Source organism: Capsaspora owczarzaki (assembly GCF_000151315.2).
Source record: "Capsaspora owczarzaki ATCC 30864 unplaced genomic scaffold supercont2.14, whole genome shotgun sequence".
NCBI classification, from domain to species: domain Eukaryota; class Filasterea; order Ministeriida; family Capsasporidae; genus Capsaspora; species Capsaspora owczarzaki.
Genome location: NW_011887305.1, coordinates 217,980 through 236,560, shown reverse-complemented (window position 1 = coordinate 236,560; position 18,581 = coordinate 217,980). Strand labels below are relative to the sequence as shown.

At 52.1% G+C, this 18,581-nt stretch overlaps 5 protein-coding genes across 5 annotated transcripts; 4 read left to right on the top strand and 1 right to left on the bottom strand.

The window, feature by feature from the left end:
* Positions 1–609: 609 nt before the first annotated feature.
* Positions 610–3,591, top strand: CAOG_07539 (rho GTPase-activating protein 8; the record flags this gene model as incomplete). Its single annotated transcript, XM_004343363.2, has 11 exons — positions 610–741; positions 818–824; positions 923–1,021; positions 1,604–1,691; positions 1,843–1,974; positions 2,053–2,139; positions 2,245–2,343; positions 2,452–2,636; positions 2,721–2,798; positions 2,907–3,035; positions 3,112–3,591. 11 exons carry the CDS (start codon positions 610–612, stop codon positions 3,441–3,443), a joined length of 1,368 nt encoding a protein of 455 aa, XP_004343413.1. The 3' UTR covers positions 3,444–3,591.
* A 250-nt stretch (positions 3,592–3,841) lies between these two features.
* Positions 3,842–6,401, top strand: CAOG_07538 (hypothetical protein). The gene is made up of 8 exons (XM_004343362.2): positions 3,842–3,974; positions 4,890–4,994; positions 5,134–5,216; positions 5,306–5,386; positions 5,478–5,534; positions 5,620–5,734; positions 5,851–5,966; positions 6,081–6,401. Exons 1-8 carry the CDS (start codon positions 3,878–3,880, stop codon positions 6,300–6,302), a joined length of 876 nt encoding a protein of 291 aa, XP_004343412.1. The 5' UTR covers positions 3,842–3,877; the 3' UTR covers positions 6,303–6,401.
* Positions 6,402–6,447: 46 nt separating this feature from the next.
* Positions 6,448–9,357, top strand: CAOG_07537 (endonuclease/exonuclease/phosphatase). Its single transcript, XM_004343361.2, has 6 exons — positions 6,448–6,589; positions 6,694–6,771; positions 7,026–7,166; positions 7,279–7,609; positions 7,753–7,865; positions 8,026–9,357. The coding sequence occupies exons 1-6, from the start codon at positions 6,506–6,508 to the stop codon at positions 9,202–9,204; spliced, it is 1,926 nt and encodes a 641-aa protein (XP_004343411.1). The 5' UTR covers positions 6,448–6,505; the 3' UTR covers positions 9,205–9,357.
* A 23-nt stretch (positions 9,358–9,380) lies between these two features.
* CAOG_07536 (hypothetical protein) lies at positions 9,381–16,478 on the bottom strand. Its single transcript, XM_004343360.2, has 3 exons — positions 12,901–16,478; positions 10,445–12,753; positions 9,381–10,262 (listed from the first exon to the last, which is right to left on the bottom strand). Exons 2-3 carry the CDS (start codon positions 12,390–12,392, stop codon positions 9,427–9,429), a joined length of 2,784 nt encoding a protein of 927 aa, XP_004343410.1. The 5' UTR covers positions 12,393–12,753; positions 12,901–16,478; the 3' UTR covers positions 9,381–9,426.
* On the top strand, positions 16,431–18,564 carry CAOG_07535 (calreticulin). The gene is made up of 3 exons (XM_004343359.2): positions 16,431–16,574; positions 17,174–17,278; positions 17,429–18,564. The coding sequence occupies exons 1-3, from the start codon at positions 16,484–16,486 to the stop codon at positions 18,424–18,426; spliced, it is 1,194 nt and encodes a 397-aa protein (XP_004343409.1). The 5' UTR covers positions 16,431–16,483; the 3' UTR covers positions 18,427–18,564.
* The last annotated feature ends 17 nt before the right edge of the window (positions 18,565–18,581 follow it).

The following is an 18,581-nucleotide window of genomic DNA, read 5'->3' as shown; positions in this document are numbered from 1 at the left end:
GGGAGCACGAGTTGACTTTTGAGGGTTTGCAGATGGGGGGCAGGAGGGAATTGGGGGGGGGGGCAGAGAGAGAGAGGGAGAGGAGCAAGCGCGCGAGAGGAGGGCTGTCTCGCAACGAAATTGGACTTACCGCTGCGATGATGGCGGGACGTGCGCGATGGTGAGCGAGCCTGCATGTGGAGATTGGTGGGGCCTCCACCTGAGAGGGGTGGGGGCAAGGCGGGGGTGGGGTGGGAAGCGAGAGAGAGAGGGAGAGAGCGCGAGAGTCAAAAGGAAATAAAAAATAACATAAAAAGAAATAAAATAAAAAATACAGTCCTAACAAAAAGATTGACAACAGCAACAACAGCAAGAATTAGACTGAATCATGCATCCATCAGATGTGAATCAATCCATGGTGATGATTGGAATTGCACGCGGACATCAAAGGAAAAGAAAATAAAAACCATGCGGATTGCAAAACACAGTCAATCGCTGGAGGCTTTTGCAGGCGGCTTTTGTGTGGATTTGAGCAAGCTCTTGTCGACCGAGCAATCCAACAACTAACAAGCAGTGTAAACAAGAAGCGATTGTGATTTGATGCTTTCAGAATGGAATCGCATCCTCACGATGAAGAGCCAGCTGGCTGCGATTTTTGGCTTTGCCGACACGCGATTCCCCTTCTCAGACCAGCACCTTCGATCAACTTGCTCCAAATCGGATTTGCTCTATCGCATTCGCTATTACCTATTCACTCTCAGAGTTGGTGTGCGACTTGCTTTCTCAGAACCTAACCGCACTTACTCAGTTCATTCTTCATTTTCCTGCAATGAGCCAGTTGGACGGTACAAAAGTCTCACCTTGCCGCGTGTGCTGTGCATTTTTTTGGACTTGCAATTGAGTTGTTAACTCTCCATCTACCCTCGATGCTTTTTCTCAATAGAGCACTCGGTCAAGGTCGGCTCGTACTCGCAGGCCCTCGAGCAAGCGGCCGCGGTCGACTTTAGCGCAATCCAGCAGTACAACATTATCAACCACGCAGGTACCCCCAAAAATCAAACCCCATCAGCAGTCATCTCGAGAGACAAGAGTGCGTGTAGTGTGTGTAGTGTGACTGTGGTTTGGTTTGGTGGGGGGAGGAGTACCATACGGAAGAAAGCGGGGGGAAAAAGAATGACGACAGTAGTGAATGTGGGGGAAGACAGGCAACGATGAGAGGGGTGCAATCTGTGCAAAACAGTGTAACGAGATGGATGGATTGGGACTTGAGGGAGGGAGAGGGAGAAGGGGGGGGGAGGCAGGCGGACGATGATGATGATGGTGGTGTGAACGAATGCTATGAGGGAGAGCGAGGAGAGTTGACCGTTTGGCCCTTCCCCGCCCCCCTTCATAGAAAGCGACTCTTCCTATTGGGAGAGGGTTGGGGGGACCACTCGCAATGGAGCGCAACAGAGAGTCGGGAGGCGGAAAGGAGACACCCCCCATTCAGCAGAATGGCAACAAAAACAGCTCGCAATGCAAAATCCAGCGAACATAATGGAACAAACCAAAGTCGTGATCACTGTCGCTGTCGCTGTCAGGAAACTTAACTGCTTGTGGGGATTTGCTGAATTGCTGCAACTAGGTGTCGATCGACTCAGCCGACCGGTCGTCGTGTTCAATGCCTGCAATCTGCCCAGCTCAAAGCAAATCGACATGAATCTGCTCCTCCAGTGAGTTCAGCCCTCACCCTGACTCTCACACCCCTCTGGTTGTTCGATGGGTCTATGGAACCTTGGAGGAGAAGCGTTGTGCTATTGCTTTGTCTTGGCGTTCTTGAGGGGTTTTCTGACTAAACCCATGCTCGTTTTGCTTTTTTGACAGATACATCATTGTTGCCCTCGACAAGGTTGTCGAGAGCGATTATGTGATTGTGTACTTGCATGCTGGGCTCAACAGTGACAACCGCCCAGGAATTGGCTGGGTCCGCGAGGTCTACAAAGTCTTTGACCGCAAGTAAGAGCAGTGTTTGTTGGTTTGTGAATTGCCTGGTTTTGAACTCCACTCCTCACCTTTTTTTTAATCGGATGGCAGGTACAAGAAAAACCTTAAGGCATTATATATTGTGCACCCTTCCGTGTGGATTAAGGTCATCATGGGTCTTGTCCGTCCGTTCATCAGGTAATTCTCGGGTTTTCGCTCAACTTTATCTGGCTGATTTGCCCTCACATGACTCTGTCAATCTCATTTGCTCACCTCCTCTTTCCACGTGAAACCTTGGCACAGCTCCAAGTTTGCGCAAAAACTCTTGTACATGTCCAGCCTGGATCAGCTGTCGCAATACCTTCACGTCGACCAAATGGATGTGCCTGAGTTTGTTCGCGCGTACGTCTCTAGTCTTGTTGCTGTTTTGGTGGTCTGTTAGAGGGGTCGTGTGCAGCTAGACCTTGAGTTCACACACACACACACACACACACACTCGGTGCAATCCAGATATGACAAGCGAGCCAACAAGGACAAGCCAGCAGCACTTTCGTCGTCCGTTTCAACTGCATCTGTGGTGCCTGGCCGACATTCGGAGCACCAACAATTTGGCGTCGCCCTTGCAGAGCTTGTTTCTGATAACCAGCCAATTCCGCTTGTGCCAAGACTCGCGACCGCTTACATTCGTCAACACGGTAACATCCCCTCCCTTCCAGTGCAGTGTTTGAGCTTGATAGTGCCCGTGTTTTCAGTCATTGTACTCACATCCGATTTGACAGGGCTGGATGTTGAGGGTATCTTCCGCCGATCAGCCAGCGCGCAGACCATTCGCGTCGTGAAGGAGAAGTTCAACAAAGGTGCGCGTCATGGCTGCTGTCTCGCTGCTGTGCTTTGGTGGTGGTGATGTTTGTGGTGCCAAGAGCTCACATTGGTTTGCCGTTGACTTGTTGCTGTTGTTTGGGCAGGCGAACAAGTTACTTTTGAGGAATACTTGGACGTGCACATCCCGGCTGTCTTGCTCAAAACCTTCCTTCGCGAGCTGCCCGAGCCGATTGTCACATTCGAATTGTTTGATTCAATCATGCACATTCTGGGTACAGCGCTTCAGTGACGATGCTTTTGATGTTTGTGTTCAACTTGATGCTCATGTGATTTTGAGACTTTACACAGACCTGCCTGCAGAAGAAAAGGTCGAGGCCACGCGCCAACTCTTCCAGACCCAACTGCCAAAAGCCAACTACGTGGTACTGGAGTACCTGATGCGCTTCTTGCACGAAGTCCTGCTGCATGCCGAGACAAACCTGATGACGGCAAGCAACTTGGCCATTGTGTTTGCGCCCAATCTCGTTTGGTCGAGCACACATGCAGCGTCGCTTGTTGCGATGGGCAAGATTAACACGTTCGTGCACCTGCTCATCAGCAATGTCGACGGCGTGTTTGGCTCAAGTTCGGATGGCGCTGGCGTCCAACAATCGTCCAGTGCTGCGCCCGCGGATGCCTAAAACAAAACAAAACAAAGAAAACACGAAACAGCATGCTCATAGTGTCATCTTTATGCAACATTTTTATTGGTGTTTTGTTCATGTTTGCTTTTGTTGTACGGTCCTTGCACCGTGATGTTCACAAACAAAAGTGTGTTGAGACAACAAACCTGTCCAATGCAACTCCAATGCGTTGGTTTTTGTTTCGGTTGACCGCCTGTCAGTTGGACTCTCTTAGTTTGTGTGCCTTTGTTTTCGGATTGAACGGGGGTGGAGCACGACACCAACTCGTTTTCAGTTGCCCTCCTTTCCATATGCCCCAATTCTCATTCTTCCCCCATTTTTTCGGGTGCATCGTGTTTATTTCTTAGAACCTTCCATGTCCCCATTTTTGGAATTGGAACTCGCTCACCAGTCATCTCTTGCTTTCATCCATCCCTTCATCGTTGAACGAAATGGCGGATCTTCTCAGTGCGAACGTCACTGCGACTGTCGAGCGATGGCTTGCGGAGGGCGCCAAGCTGTACGACTATGGCATGAACGACTTTGCTGGTAAGGGTGGCATCGATGGGTACTTGTGTATGTGTATGTGTGTATGTGTGTGTGTGTGTGTGGGGAGGAATCCGACAAAAGAGCGGGAACGGTTCCAACAGGATCGCCCTTCCCCACTTCCCCCGGGCCGGTGGAGCTGCTCACTCTGCTGTGGTGTTGAGACACTGATGCTATCAGCACAGTGAGATAGAGAGTGACAGTGAATGTGGAGAGGAGTGAGAGCGGGGCGAAAAAAAGGCGGGCAATCACACCACGTTCAAAGAAGAAAAAAAAAATCCCCCGTTTCTAATCGTCGCTTTCTATCGCTTTTCGACCGCTTTCACGCGTCGCTCCACATTGTGTAAAATGTGATTGGAAACCACTGCGATGTCGAAATCGCTGGTTGGACGAAAAAAGATTCAATGCAGAAAAACACAAACATAACAACAATAAGAATAATACAATAAATAATAATAATAATAATCGGCTGAATAATAAAAACATATGGATTTGGAATTGAAGTTCAACACGTGGAAGCGAAAAAAGAAGAAAAAAAGTTGGATCATCTCAAAGAACGGATGAAGAACGGAATCAATGTTGAGAGAATGAAGGAAAGAAGGAAGCGAAGGAAGAGGAAAGCGAAGGAAGAAGAAGAAGAAGACGCAGGTGTTAATAGCTGGGAAACAAAGAGAAGAAAAGAAAGAAGAAAAGAAAAAACTCGCCCTCAGTTTGGGACATTGTCGTAAATTGGTATTGTAACAATAACAAGAATAATAATAATAATAATAATCATATTTATTATAGGAAGAAGGGTTGAAGGAAGATTCGTCGGAGGTAGAAAAACAACCAACTGAACTGACTCACTCACTCAACTCACTCAACTCACGCAACTCACTAAACTCACTCTCACTCGTGCTTGGTGGTTTGGATGAGCAGATCCTCGCGTCGGAAACTGGCTGTTCATGAGCCGTCCCCATGAAACGATCGCACTCACGCTGGCATACTACTTTATCGTCTTTGCCGGCAAGCGCGTCATGCAAGGTAAAGCTCAGACATCAAACCCCCAACAAAGCAACAACTGCAAAAAAACGAACAAGAGGAACAACAAATAAGGGGGAAGCAAAGATGGCTTTGATGCATGAATTTGGAAACTCACACTCGTGTGCAACAAATGGCTCAGACCGCAAGCCGTTCGACCTCAAACCCCTGGTCGTCATCTACAACGCCGCAATGGTCGCGCTCTCTGCGTATATGCTGCACGAGGTATGGCATTGCTTTGGAGATGTTCTGAATCAACAACAACAACCACAACAGCACTCACCGTTTGTTTGCTGCCTGCCTGCTGCTCTTAGTTTGTTATGACTGCTTGGAATGCTGGATACGACCTCGTTTGCCAGCCTGTTGACTATTCTAACAGCGAAAACGGTCTGCGAGTCAGTACACCAACACGACGATGGGTGTTTGCTCTCGTGCGCACCTTCAGGTTTCGGCTATTTGTGCTCACTCACTTGTGGTCAATCGTAGATGGCCAGCGTCGTCTGGTGGTACTACTTTTCCAAGTTTATTGAATTCCTCGACACTGTAAGAAATAACATCCAACGGTCGTTCCTCGCCAATTCTCCTGGCTCCCATTCTCACTTGCCACGTTCAAACTACTGTACTCCAGTTCTTCATGGTCTTGCGCAAGAAGAACGAGCAAATCACCTTCCTCCATGTCTACCACCATGGCAGCATGTTCTGCTTGTGGTGGATGGGCACCAAGTGGGTCCCCGGCGGTCAGGGTGAGTATCAGCAGATCTTGCGTCTTGTTTGATTGGGGGGTGGGGATTTGACGCACGAAGCTGTTGTTGACATTGATAATGGTCTGATTTTTCTTATCCCGTTCGATCTGATGCAGCTTTCTTCGGCGCATCCATCAACTGCTTTGTGCACGTCATCATGTACGCGTACTACATGCTGTCGGCCATGGGAATTTCCGTCTGGTGGAAAAAGTACATTACCGTGCTTCAGCTTGTACGTTTCTCGGGTTGATTATAACTTGCGACCGCTCTTGCCACTTGCTCATGGAACACCCACTCACCCTCGCTTTTCTTTTGCCATGTGGTTTGATGGACTTTCTCACATCAGGTCCAGTTTGTCATCGCTTGGATCCATGCCATCGGCTCGCTCTACGTGGACTGCAACTTCCCGCATTGGATGCACTACGGCCTGATGATTTATCTCTTCACCCTCATCCTTCTCTTCCTCAACTTTTACATTCATTCGTACGGCCAGAAGGGCAAATCCAACAAGAGTGCTAGGGGCCAAGGCACCAAGCCTGCCAGTCGCAAGTCTGCCAAGACTGAATAGTGTGCTTTTTTTGTTGTTGTTGTTGAGATGCTGTCTCGTTGAGTTTGTCTGCGAAAATCGCAACGTGTCCTAATAGTATGCGCCTTTTGATATCCTCTGCCTTTGCTTCCCTTTTCGGGATTCAGCAGTTCCTGGTGCTATTGGTGATGAAACAAGCACTTTGAGCGCAGTCGTTTTTCTTTTGTTTTTGTGCTTTTTGACGAATGCTTCTCCGCGTCGGGCAGTTCAATCTGCTCAATCTCGTCAAAGAGAATGTCAAGTTCTACTGTGGCGAAATGTACACCAAAGTACCGCCCCCACTTTGACGTTGTACTTGTTGCAGTGAGATTGTCAACCAGAAAGCGACCGCAACCATTTTCAATGCTTCTCTACTACGTTTTCGTTACATTAGGAACAAGTCGATCTCAAAGTGAACTGGATTGCGCAGCAGCTGCGTCACATGAAGTCAGACATCCTGGGGTTCCAAGAGGTGAGCATTGCTGCGCGACGAGTGACTCTGTGCCGAGACCGAGGAGATACGGAGAGTGAGTGGACGAGATTGACACAACCTCAGGACCACCAGCACCCCCCCCCCGACCTCAGGTCCAGCGCCCAGCCTGGCGACGAATGCTGACTTGCAAAGCCTCAGACTGACTTGCCAGAAGCGTGGGAGGGCTGGCAGCGCGAGAGAAGCCTCGACTTCAACAGAACCCCTACTCAACTCCACTTACTCATCTCATACAGGTCTTTCATGAGGAAGTCTTGCGCCGTGCCATTGCGCAGTCTGGCATCTACTCGGCTGACACCCAACTGATCTTGTTTGGAGCGGAGGGCTCGGGTCCGCGTGTTGGGTTGCTCTCGCGCTATCCGGTCGTCGACACTGAGGTTTGTCAATCAAAGCAGTCTGGCTTGCATGGGTACTTTTTGTTGTGTGCATGTCATTCATTGGAAAGGAGATGGAACTTGTTTTTTTTTTTTGGGGGGGGGGGTTGCGCAGGAAATTCACGAATTCCCGCCGGAATCGCTGATCGAGATTGATTCGCACATCATTCCCGTCAAGAAGTTCTACCGCCCGGTACTCCGTTGCGTGGTGCGGCTGCCGACGGGGGACCTGGTGACGGTATTCTGCCTGCATCTCAAGTCACAGCGGCCGATGGTGGATTCTGCGCACCGCCACGACTTGAAGGCCAAGGCGATAGGCCAAGCGAAATCGCTCGTCATTCGTGCCGCTGAAAGCGCTGCCGTGCGCTGCATTCTCGTGACCGAGATGAGGAACAATGCACGGCCTGTGATTGTTTGCGGCGATTTGAACGACGTTGTTCACAGCGGTAAGCTCAGCGCGGTGTGTTTAGGTGTTTTGGAAGAAACCCGTCCTCACGAGTGCCATTTCTTTTTGTTTGTTTGTTTGTTTGTTTGTTTGTTTGTTTGTTTGTTTGTTTTTCGTGCGTTTGCTTTGGTCTTTGCTTTGTAGTCACCACGGAAATTGTCACTGGAACACCTCCCTTCAAGAATATGAAGTTTGAACAAAAGGAGCAAATCTGGGACGCGTTGCTCTGGAGCACCAACGAGGTCCAAGTTCGTCAGGTTGGTTGGGTTTTCTGTTTGCGCTGCTTTCAACTTGTCATCTCTCAGAATCAAAGGAGGGGTGCCATTGAGGTAGTCCCGACAAAGCCGACTCGTTCCTCTCACACTCGGGGAGGGGGGTACTGTTTTGCTTGGTTGTTTTTGTTGTCACTTTTGTCAGAGCGATCGCGACGTCACCTACTCACACATCCACAACGGTCGCTACCTGGTGCTCGACCACATTCTCGTGTCTCAGGAGTTTGTCCGCACAAACCCGAATCGGATTGGTTATGTGCAGTTTTTAACCATCCTGAACGACCATCTCATTGACGAAACCATGAGCGACGACGGCCCGGACGTGACGACGTCCGATCATGGTCAAGTTGTGGCTGTGATCAAAGTCTACGACGCTGCACACCCGCGCGATGAAGGGGATATGATCATCCCGCTGCCGATGAATGTTGCATCCCGTCCACTCTCGCCAATTCCCACCAAAGCTGCTTCTTCGTCTTCTTCTTCTTCTTCTTCTTCGGGTAAGCCAAAGGCCGAGACTATCCCGCGCGTTCTCTCGTCCTCGGATGTTGAAGCTCCTCTCGCCTTTGCGGCTCACGCTGGCATCAAGAAGTCGACTTCGCCGGCCGCCGTCTCTGCCCCAGCTGCGCATGTCAATGCCCCTCCTCCTCATCCTCCTTCGGTTGTGGTTGTAGGAGACAATGCTACTCCCGTCCGTGAGATCGACCCCAAAACCCTCCCGAGCGGCGGATCCGTTCTGGCTGACGATCCTGCCATCGTCGTTGCCATCATGCCGCCGGACCACGATGGGTCTCCAGTCATCAGCATGACTGCACCTGGCGTGGAGCGTTCGACTTTGTTTGAGCTCGCCAAGTCACCCACACCCTTGAGTGCGAAACCTTTCCCGTTCCCCATTCCCGCTGCGTCGGCTCCGGTACCTGCAGCCTCTGCCTCTGCCTCTGCCTCTGCCTCAGCCGCTGCCTCTGTCGCGCCAGCTGCGCCAGATACTTTGCGGGCAGCGAGGTCGCACGAAGAGCTACCGCGCAGCCGCGACCGCGAATCTCGGTCAAAGTCCCGGTCCCGGTCGCGATCTCGATCCCCAGGCGATGCTATTCACGCGGAGCACGCGCATCATGAGCGTCATCGTAGTCGTGAAGGCCATCGAGGCGACAGGGACTTTGAGCCTGACTTTGAGGAAATGGATCGCGCTCTGTTCGGGCCGTGGTGGGAAATGGGACGGCGTCCACCTCACCCTCGTCGCGACCGACCGACAGGGGCTTGGGGCACCGGCAGCGGGGCTGCACTGTTTGCCAAGGACCACGAATCACACCGTGACTCTCGTCGTTGAGCTTGTATTTGCGGATCAAGTTCACGCAATAGCAAACGCTTAAAGTCAAACCGGGAGGCATTGAACAGGCAAAGCATGAATCATGTGTTAAATACAATGCTCGCCATGGATTAAATATGTAATGTTTAAAATACAAGGGTCGGCAAAAATTCTGCCTTGAAAACAATGAAAATGAAGGGGTATTTTTTTTTTCTTTGCCAAAACAATGCATCGCTGTACACGTTAGCGCGTATATTGGCGTTCGGCTGGTCCGAAAACGCGCGTCGCTGCCTCCAGAACCGGTTTGGACGAGGTAGTTGTCGCAAATTTGGTCGATGAGCCGGGTGATGGCTTGGCAGTCGCTTTAAAATCGGGTGAAACACGCGAGGTTGGATTGCTTGCCGGGGCAACGTCGAGACCATCGCTTGCGTCGTCTTCTTGCTTGGCGACAAGTTCGGCGTGTCGCTGAGCATTGCCACGCTGCATGGCACGCTGAAAAATATCCGGCGTCACAAAAAAGCACATGTACATGTTGCTTGTCTGCATCAAGGGCGCCTGGAGGGGCACCGGCGTCACGCGCTCATCATTGCACTCGTACCACCGACCTGCATGAAAATCCAGCACGTGGCTGGTGTAATGGCCTTTCTGGATGGATCCGCCATGGTGATGGACAACGCTGACCAATCGATACTTGAATCGCTCAGCCCCAGTCGAGCCCACAGACGCCGACGGCCCGGGCAGAGGCATCTCGAGCAGCGAGTCGTCATCAAGGAGCATGATATCGTCCTGTGCTGCAGAGATGCAGCTTGCGATTGTCGCTTCACGAAGCTCCTGCTCCTCCTTCTCGCGCTGCTGCTCTGCTTCCTTGATGCTTTGCGCCATGACAAACTGAACCTGCTCCTCCTCTGTCATCTCGGACAGGTTGTCCGAGTCGACTTTGGAGCGTTTCGAGGCGCTAGTGTCGCCGGCCTGCTCTTCAGCGCCAGAGTTGCGGACGCGTTTGACAGGGGTGGGTGGCTCGGGAACGCTCGGTAGAATTAATGGCTGCGAATGAGTCGCTTTCGAATGCGCCACATTGTCTGGGAACGACGGCCAACGAAAAAAAAAAAGAAATACAGGAGGGAAGAGCAAAACAATGAGGCCCAGCACACAAATGAGAAATTGCGAACAAGGCAAAACAGAAACACAATTGCAACCCTGTTCCCCCCCCCCCTGATCCAACGCCAAAGGAACAAAAAAAAAAAAAAAAAGACTGCCTCACCTGCACAAACTGCAAGACCAAGATTAACTGGGGTGGTGAGCTTGGATAGGTTGTTGCGGAATCGCATCAGATGAATGGCGAGGACGTTGGGAAAGCGAAGTATTCGGCGTGTGCGATTTGCCGTCTTGAAGCCACAATGCTCGCAGGTGCGCTCAACTTTGTGGGGTGTGAAATGTTTGTGAAGAAGAGAATCAAGCGATGGCTTTGCGGTGAAAGCTTCGAGCGGACCAGGTAGCTCGAGCGACAGGCAGTAAAACTCTTCGGTTGACTCTGACAGGCGTTTGCAAGACAGGCACTCGAGCTCCTGGCGCTCCAGTCCGGAGAAGATCCGTTTGATTGGGTTGTCTGGGTCAGTTTGAGCGTTTGGGAGAGCAGAACTCGAACTGGCAGCCGGCAATTGGGCGGCAGGTGATTGTGCTTTGACGACGGAAGGGTCGGTTTGCAGGATGATGGATGCGAGCGCTGGAAGGTCCCCGTCGCCGAGATCGTCATTCTCTAGTCTCCTTCGAGTCGGTTTGCTCTGGTAACTGTGGAGGGAAGGAGTGTCGCTTGCAATAAATTCGACAGAAGATCCCCCTTCGGAGGGCTGCTGTTCAAGCACCGTCGAGTGAGCGGGTGTGGATGTTGCTGCTGCTGCTTCGTCGCTCGCAGGTGTGCGAGCAGAGATCGTCGAGGCCTGAGCAGCGCGGAGAGGCGAGAGCTCGTATTCTAGCATTGTCAACACATGGGTCAACAGCTCGTGTGCGTCTTGCTGTCGAGAAGTTCCAAAGGAGGGGTAGCGATCGCCGACGCGCATCTTGACTGCCGCCGAGCTGGCGGCCTCGATCGCCGCGTCTCGCTTGGGCAAGTGTACCTCAAGCGCAGAGGGGTGGAGCTTTCGTACGAGCTTGAGCATCGCTCGTGTCAAAGGACGTTGTTGGGAATCAGAGGAATTCAAGTCTTGATACGCGTGCTCAATGCTCTGAATACACAGAGGCAAATGAAGCAGCGCTTGAAGCATGGCATTCAGATAACAGTCGTTGCCCTGGTTCTCCAATCCTATCTTGTCGTCGCCATTGCGCGTAAAGGTTTTCGTAGGACTGGAGAAGGTGAGTGAACTCGTTGCCGTCGTGGGTGAGTAGTTGGTGCTGGAAAAGGGCGAGTAACCAGGCCGAGAGCTGGGTGGGCTGAAGAACTGGGAGGGAGTCAAGGGTTTGGACGGTGTGAGTGGCGGGGCGGCAGATATGCTCGTGGACGCGCTAGGAGTAGAATCTCGGAGCGAGCGATTGCTCGAAGGAAAGTTGGAGTGAAATAGCCGGTTTGTGGGTGCGTAATTCAACGAGGTTGTCATTGGCGAACTGGGCGAACAAGCAGTAGCCACGACCTGGCGATAGCCAGTAGACTTTGGCGAGACCACTGCTTGCCCATTACTGGACGGTCTTCGGTTTTCATCTCGCAATACGCCAAAGGAGCCATCCAACTGCACAGAGCGTCCTGCCTGCGGCAAGGACGGAACAGACCATGATTGCAATATGCTCTTTTGTGGCGGCTCGCTCGAGTGGAGCAGCTTGTTGAATTCACTCAGAGCTTTGGTTGGGAGATCCGGTGCGAAAAGGTTGGACAGGTTTTTGCAGAATGAGCGAAACAGCTCTGCTTGCTTGAGACTCTGGTCGCACCCGGCAAAGCTGCACTTGAATGTCCTTGTCACTTGCGACAGCTGGCTGGTCCACTTCACATAGACTACCGGCCCTTCGTGGACACTGAACATGCAGGCTTCATGGGTGAGATCCACTTTCTCGACAGACTCTGCGGATTTTGGATTGCGCTGTGTAATCTTGAGGTAGATTTGGGACACGGTGGCCTCCAGTCTGACCGACGCCTGAAGGACAACCTTGCATTGCGATCCGCTGGTAATCTCCGCACGTTCGAGTTTGACACTGAATACGGTCTGGTCGGCAGCCTTCGCCATGATGCAGCGGGGGTTGCTTGCGAAACCAAAGCGGCCGCGAGTGCAGGGGTGGACAATCTGGCAGCAGCGATCACGTCCACCACCAGCGGGAGGCAATCAAAGCGTCGTTCGGGCTCTGTGGAGTGCTTTGCGTGGAAGGGAAGGAGGAATGGCTCCGGGGTGCACCGAGCTTGGGGCAGGTCTGCAGTGAAACAGCAAAACGAGCCGAGACAGTGAAAAACGACCTCCCTCTTCCCGTTCCGAGCCAGGAGCCCGTCCACGAAGCGCTATCGACTCGATCGTTGCAGAAGCTCTGCGAACAAGGCGGCGGGCCACCCAATCGAACTGGCGCGTTGAACGCGAGGAAAACCCGAAGCAGCGTCTGTTCGACGATTTTTTTTTTGGATTTTTTTTTTTTTTTGCGCGCGAGAGTTTCCCGCCAAAAAAAAAAAAAAAACCAAAAACACAAATCGAAGGAATCAGGACTGGGTCAAGCAAGAGCAGAATCGAGCGAAGTGCCTCATCTCACCCGTTAAAATTCATTGGTTGGTGCGGGTGTGATTACGGGATGGAGCTCGGCCACATGTGACCGACAATATCCGTGAAAATAAAAGTCTTGTTCAGCAACTAGGCACATCGACTTGTCTGCCCCACCCCCACCCCCACATTTCTACTCGTTACTACAACTTTGCGCGATGGTATTCAGCTCCAACAAGCCGAAAAACGTCACCAGTAAGCAAAACAAAGATTGGACGTTTTGTCCTGTCCGTTTCTCAGTGGCAACAGTCTATCAGCTCGAAATGTTTCCACGTAATTCGATGGCTGGCGCCGCAATCTTCGCTGTGCCGCATCGCATTGCTTTTCTCGCCTTGTCATCAAAGAGCTACAGACTTGGATGCAACTCTGCTGCGCTTGCGATGCCGCTGCGATATGTCTCGGCAGAGAGCAGGCCGAAAGCCAGTCTTTCTGCAGCCTGCAGTTTCGCGCGATTATTGATGCAAAGCGTTTCGTCTGGCACCGAGCGCACGCTCCACCCACTCTCCAACGAGACATCTGCCGAATCATCTGCGGCAGCGCGAGCCGCGCATCCGTTTGCGCAGCAATGTCGAAATGCCTCGAGTCTTGGCGTTGTGCCGCCTTCCCTGGACTCGGCCACTCAAGTTGAAACGCAGTCAGAGTTTCGGTATGTGTAGTGATGTTGTTTGCAACATTGTAACTCGTCCGGAGTGCAGTTCGAAGAAGAGCTTTGCTCACTGTATTGCATCACCGACTCCCCAGTCTGCACCAGCTCCGCCTCCAGAACTTCAAAAAGTTCGAGGACATAACTTTCACCCTGACGCCCAGCCCCAAGATTATCGTTGGCGCGAACGGCTCGGGCAAGACGCAAATCCTCTGGGCTATTCTCATCTTCCTGCGCGGCCACAACGCTCGTGTCCCCAGCTCCAAGCACTTCAGCAAGGATGTTTTCCGATTCGAAGATGAGCTGGAAGACCTCTTTGGTGATCGGTTCTTTAGCAATAAGTATCAGTCGCCAGATACGCTCGTTCGCGTCGGCGCGCCAAACAGGAAATTCACCCTGACTGGCACGTTCCACGATACCACGTACCATCACACCAACGAGAACGTGATGCTGGAGTATTCGCTGGACAAAGGGCTGCTTCAAGACAAACCCGACAACCACCAGTCGCTCGCCCCCATCCGCTTCGCCTTCATGCCACCGATGTATCAGTGGGGAGACAGAAAGGAAGAGCTACTCAGAGAGCACATGTTCCTGACCGCTGGCGTTCAGCATATGCGTTTCCGGCTGTTTCAGGCAAAAGACTTTGTGAGCGACGGACTGAAGCAGCTCGGTCTTCAAGCCACCGTCTCTGCGGTTCGCGACGGCGTCGATGGTCCGGTCACGGCCACTGTCACCGAGAACGGCGTCACCCTCGACATTGGTGCCTGCGCCGGCTCGCTGCAGAAGATTATTGCCATTCTGACGCTTCTCTACCATCTGACCGCTGGCGCAACCATCAACGCTGCGCAAGACGAGGCGCGTGAAAAGGAAATTGCGCACGACCCAAGTCCCTTCAAGCAGCGCATCTTCCTCATCGACGAGCTCGAAGCACTGCTCTACGAGAATGTGACAGCCAAGCTGTATGACTTTCTCGTCAGCACGTGCGCCGAGCACGACATCCAGCTCATTGTCGCGACCAACTCGCGCGCCATCATCGATCCGCGCTTGAAGACGGATCAACAGATTATGTTCCTCACTCCGGATGGCAAGGCCGTCGAGCTGACAGACGACCTGCCCAAGGACGAGCAAGGTCGCGCTTCCCTGTATCCAATCCTCAACGCACTCAGCCAAGTCAAGGACAGCAAGCCACTGCTCGTGTTGGAAGGCGCGAACGACCAGGCGTTCTACAGCAAGTACACGACCCTCGGCCAGCACTTCCACTTTCTGACCACATCGGGCGCCGTCAACAAGCACGGTGTTTCCAACGTTCTGACGCAGGCCAAGCTCAAGCACGTCTTTCTCAGAGACAGTGACATGTACGCCGCTTCGCCCGATCTCCCAGCCGCCCAGGCTCGGATCACAAAAATTGTGGGCGCTCCCGTCGTCTACACGCTGCTGCCGTGCATTGAGTCGTACTTGATTCTGCACCGACTGCTCAGGAGCGCGGATGCAGGCACACTGCGCGTCAGCATGATCCAGGCCCTCCAGCAGCGCAAGTGGTACTTTGTCTCGACCTTCAAAGCGTTCTTCAAGGAGTCTCAGCAGAAATCGCCGCCCGCAGCGCACCATTGCGAGCCTGAAAGAATCACGCAACAGTCAGCCGACAGGCTTGCGACCATGACGAACGAACACCTCCGCAAGCTTCCGAAAGGCGATCTCAAACTCAAGCGTGACAACCGCAAAGACCGAGCATCTGCGGCCGCTGATCCAGCTGCTGATGATCCAGATGCCTTCACGGTCACGACCGAGGCGAGCACGAGCACCAGCAACCCAGCTACAGAGGCCGCAGCAGCCCCTGATTCGGCCCTCTCGAGTGACCCAGGCTCGGACGAGCCACCGCAGGATCCTGCGAGTGATTTGGCTTCAAGTGAGAACGACGAGACCATGGCCATGCTCCATCGCGAGCTCGCAGAATCGGAAAACGACCCGGACGTGCTCTGGAACTCTCTGCTCGCCCAGCTGACAGCCGAAGCAACCTCCTCGTTTGACCGCAACAATCGGGTCTCTTTTTGGACCACGTATGTCAGCATGGTCCGCGGCCACGACTTGATGCCGAATGCGACGGCCGTGATGGGCGGTCTCGAGCGCCAACATCTCCATCCCGACGTGAAAGCCCTGCTTGACCAGACCGAGCAAGCTGTTCTCGCGTGCCTGCGTTGACCTATCCCATGTGTGCACATCCAAGGCCGCACGTACCTTCTCTCCTTCATCGAGCAACACGCAGGACTTTTCCGGCGTGCAACCATTTACGGATTGTGCAATGGTGTCGCCCTAGGAAGGCTGAGATAAACTCGCAAACATTCAAGTCACTTCCAACCTTGCCGAATCGAGTATTGTACTCTCTGAGTGAGTTGGGAGCTCGCCGACTCTGATTTTGTCGGTCAATTCATTGCAATTCCAACACGATTTCATTTCCTTTTAGTTTCTTTGCTTCAAGCCTGTCTGTCCAGCAAACTTTGATGCGCCATTGGCTGTCAAGTTCTGAGCTTATTTTTTTGCGAGTGTCTCAGAATCCACGCAATCTCTCTCTCTCTCTCTCTCTCTCTCTCTCGCTCTCTCTCTCTCTCTCCTTCAGCTTCTCGCCAGACTTTGCGTTCCTCGCAATGTCACTCTTTCACTCGGCACCCCCTCTGCTTCTCGTGATTGTCTTGATTCTGTTTTCTTGTTGGTCTGAAGTGACCTTTGCTCGCTGTCGCTGTGTTCTTCGTCCTGTTTGATTGAGTGGTTCTCTGTTGAATCTTCCGTGGACCAATCGTTGTTTGCCAGCACAAATTTTGACCTTTTTTTTTTTTCTTTTCTTTTCTTTTTTTCTTTTTTTTTTTCCATTGATTTTCCATTACGAAAATTCAGTCTTCTCTCTTTTTTTTTTTTTTTTTTTTTTGTAATTTCAATCATGCGCTCCACAGTTGCGATCGCGCTGCTCGTTCTGCTCGGCGTTCATCTCTCCAACGCCACCTCCTACTTTACTGAGGAGTTCAGCGATGGTACGTCACTCACCACACTCCAATTCGCCACCAACAACAACGCTGTTGCAACCTTGAACAACAACAAGAAAAAATAAAAAATAAAAAAGCGTGCGATCTTTTTTCTTTTGTTTCGCATTTCGTTGGTTGTTCATCAACGTTCTGCCCAATCGACCGCCTTTTCTGCTTCTTCTTCTTCTTCTTCTTCTTCTTCTTCAGCGAAACGCTTTCTGCGTTCTTGGTTTGTCCTTTTTCGCTGGTGCTGATCTCGGCGCGTGTTCGTAGCAGAAGCTGGGACAGCAAACGACCTTTAAGAATAATGCTTCAGTTGCGATCCTTGTTTTTTTTTTTTGCCTTTTTTTTTTTGCTTTTCTCTTTTCTTTGCTTTTCCATCATCTCTGCTTCGTCGTCTTCCTCTCGCTTGTCGCGCGTTCTTTCACTTGGCTTACTTCTTCGCTCATTTCGCGCATCGCATCTCACACGCTGGTCGTTGCTTGTTCTCACCAATTTCATTGATTTTTTTTTTTTTGTTTTGAAACTCACCTGGTTTTTTTTTTTTTTTCCGTTCCTTCCTTTTCTTCTGCTTTTCCTCAAACGACAACAACATCATTATCCAACAGCTGGCTGGGAAGGCCGCTGGGTCCTGTCCAAGGCCAAGGGTGCCGAACAAGGCGCCTGGAAGTGGACTGCTGGCAAGTTCTTCAACGACGAGGAGGTCCAGAAGGGTATGTGCATCGAACAACTGAACTGCAACGATTTGCCGCCACATCAGCAACAAAGCATCGTGCTTCCATGCATTGTGCGTGTTCATCATCAGCACACTTCTAACTCACAAACACACGCCCCTTTTTTTGTTCTTTCTCTATCGTCCCCAGGCATCCAAACCGCCCAGGACGCTCGCTTCTACGGCATCTCGGCCAAGCTCGACACCCCCGCCTCCAACGCGGAAAAGCCCGTCATCATCCAATTCCAGGTCAAGCACGAGCAAAAGATCGACTGCGGCGGTGGCTACGTGAAGGTTTTCGGCTCTGATCTCTCGCAGACGGAGATGGTTGGCGACACGCCTTACCACATCATGTTCGGCCCCGACATTTGCGGCTCGTCCACCAAGCGCGTCCACGTCATTTTCAACTACAAGGGCGTCAACCACCTGATCAAGAAGACCATCCCCTGCAAGGACGACGAGCTCAGCCACGTCTACACTCTTGTGCTCAACCCCGACCAGACCTACGAGGTCCTCATCGATCTTGAGAAGGTCGAGTCTGGCTCGCTTGAGGCCGACTGGGACATGGTTCCCCCCAAGACCATCCTCGACCCCGAGGCCAAGAAGCCCTCCGACTGGGACGATCGCCGCAAGATTGACGACGAGACCGACTCGAAGCCCGCCGACTGGGACAAGCCCGAGTTCATTCCCGACGCTGACGCTCGCAAGCCCGAGGACTGGGACGACGAGGTCGACGGTGAGTGGGAGCCCGCCCAAATCCCCAACCCCCAGTACAAGGGTGAGTGGAAGGCCCGCCAGATTGACAACCCCAAGTACAAGGGCGAGTGGGAGCACCCCAAGATTGACAACCCCGCCTACAGCAAGGACGAGTCGCTCGGTGTCTACACCGACCTCGGCGCTGTCGGTTTCGACCTCTGGCAAGTCAAGGCTGGCTCCATCTTCGACAACGTCTATGTTGGTGACTCGCTCGCTGAGGCCAAGGCCTTCGCCGAGAAGACCTGGAAGGTCAACAAGGACGGTGAGCTGAAGGCCAAGGAGGCCATCGAGAAGAAGGAGCGCGAGGAGCGCGAAGCTGCTGAGGCCAAGCGAAAGGCTGAGGAGGCTGCCGCCGACGAGGAGGAGGACGACGACGAGAAGGACGAGCTTTAAAACAGCAAGTCGCTCTGGTTTTTTGTTTTTCTTCGTATTTCTTTTTTTTTTTGTTTCGATCTCTGTGTTCCAGTACCACTTTTTTTCGTCCGATTTTGTCCCCAAGCAAAATACAGTACACTTATTCTTGATCAACAAGGTATCAACAGTCATAT

What these genes read in the sequence shown, in the direction of transcription:
- CAOG_07537 (XM_004343361.2), top strand. Translation starts at nt 6,506, where the DNA reads ATGCTTCTCCGCGTCGGGCAGTTCAATCTGCTCAATCTCGTCAAAGAG. An exon ending in ACATCCTGGGGTTCCAAGAG is followed by an intron (nt 6,772 to 7,025) that starts GTGAGCATTGCT and finishes CATCTCATACAG; the next exon opens with GTCTTTCATGAGGAAGTCTT. An exon ending in ATCCGGTCGTCGACACTGAG is followed by an intron (nt 7,167 to 7,278) that starts GTTTGTCAATCA and finishes GGGGTTGCGCAG; the next exon opens with GAAATTCACGAATTCCCGCC.
- CAOG_07536 (XM_004343360.2), bottom strand. Translation starts at nt 12,392, where the DNA reads ATGGCGAAGGCTGCCGACCAGACCGTATTCAGTGTCAAACTCGAACGT. An exon ending in TGGTCTTGCAGTTTGTGCAG is followed by an intron (nt 10,263 to 10,444) that starts GTGAGGCAGTCT and finishes CGTCGTTCCCAG; the next exon opens with ACAATGTGGCGCATTCGAAA.
- CAOG_07535 (XM_004343359.2), top strand. Translation starts at nt 16,484, where the DNA reads ATGCGCTCCACAGTTGCGATCGCGCTGCTCGTTCTGCTCGGCGTTCAT. An exon ending in TACTGAGGAGTTCAGCGATG is followed by an intron (nt 16,575 to 17,173) that starts GTACGTCACTCA and finishes ATTATCCAACAG; the next exon opens with CTGGCTGGGAAGGCCGCTGG. An exon ending in CGACGAGGAGGTCCAGAAGG is followed by an intron (nt 17,279 to 17,428) that starts GTATGTGCATCG and finishes TATCGTCCCCAG; the next exon opens with GCATCCAAACCGCCCAGGAC.
- CAOG_07538 (XM_004343362.2), top strand. Translation starts at nt 3,878, where the DNA reads ATGGCGGATCTTCTCAGTGCGAACGTCACTGCGACTGTCGAGCGATGG. An exon ending in TTATTGAATTCCTCGACACT is followed by an intron (nt 5,535 to 5,619) that starts GTAAGAAATAAC and finishes ACTGTACTCCAG; the next exon opens with TTCTTCATGGTCTTGCGCAA. An exon ending in GTGGGTCCCCGGCGGTCAGG is followed by an intron (nt 5,735 to 5,850) that starts GTGAGTATCAGC and finishes GATCTGATGCAG; the next exon opens with CTTTCTTCGGCGCATCCATC.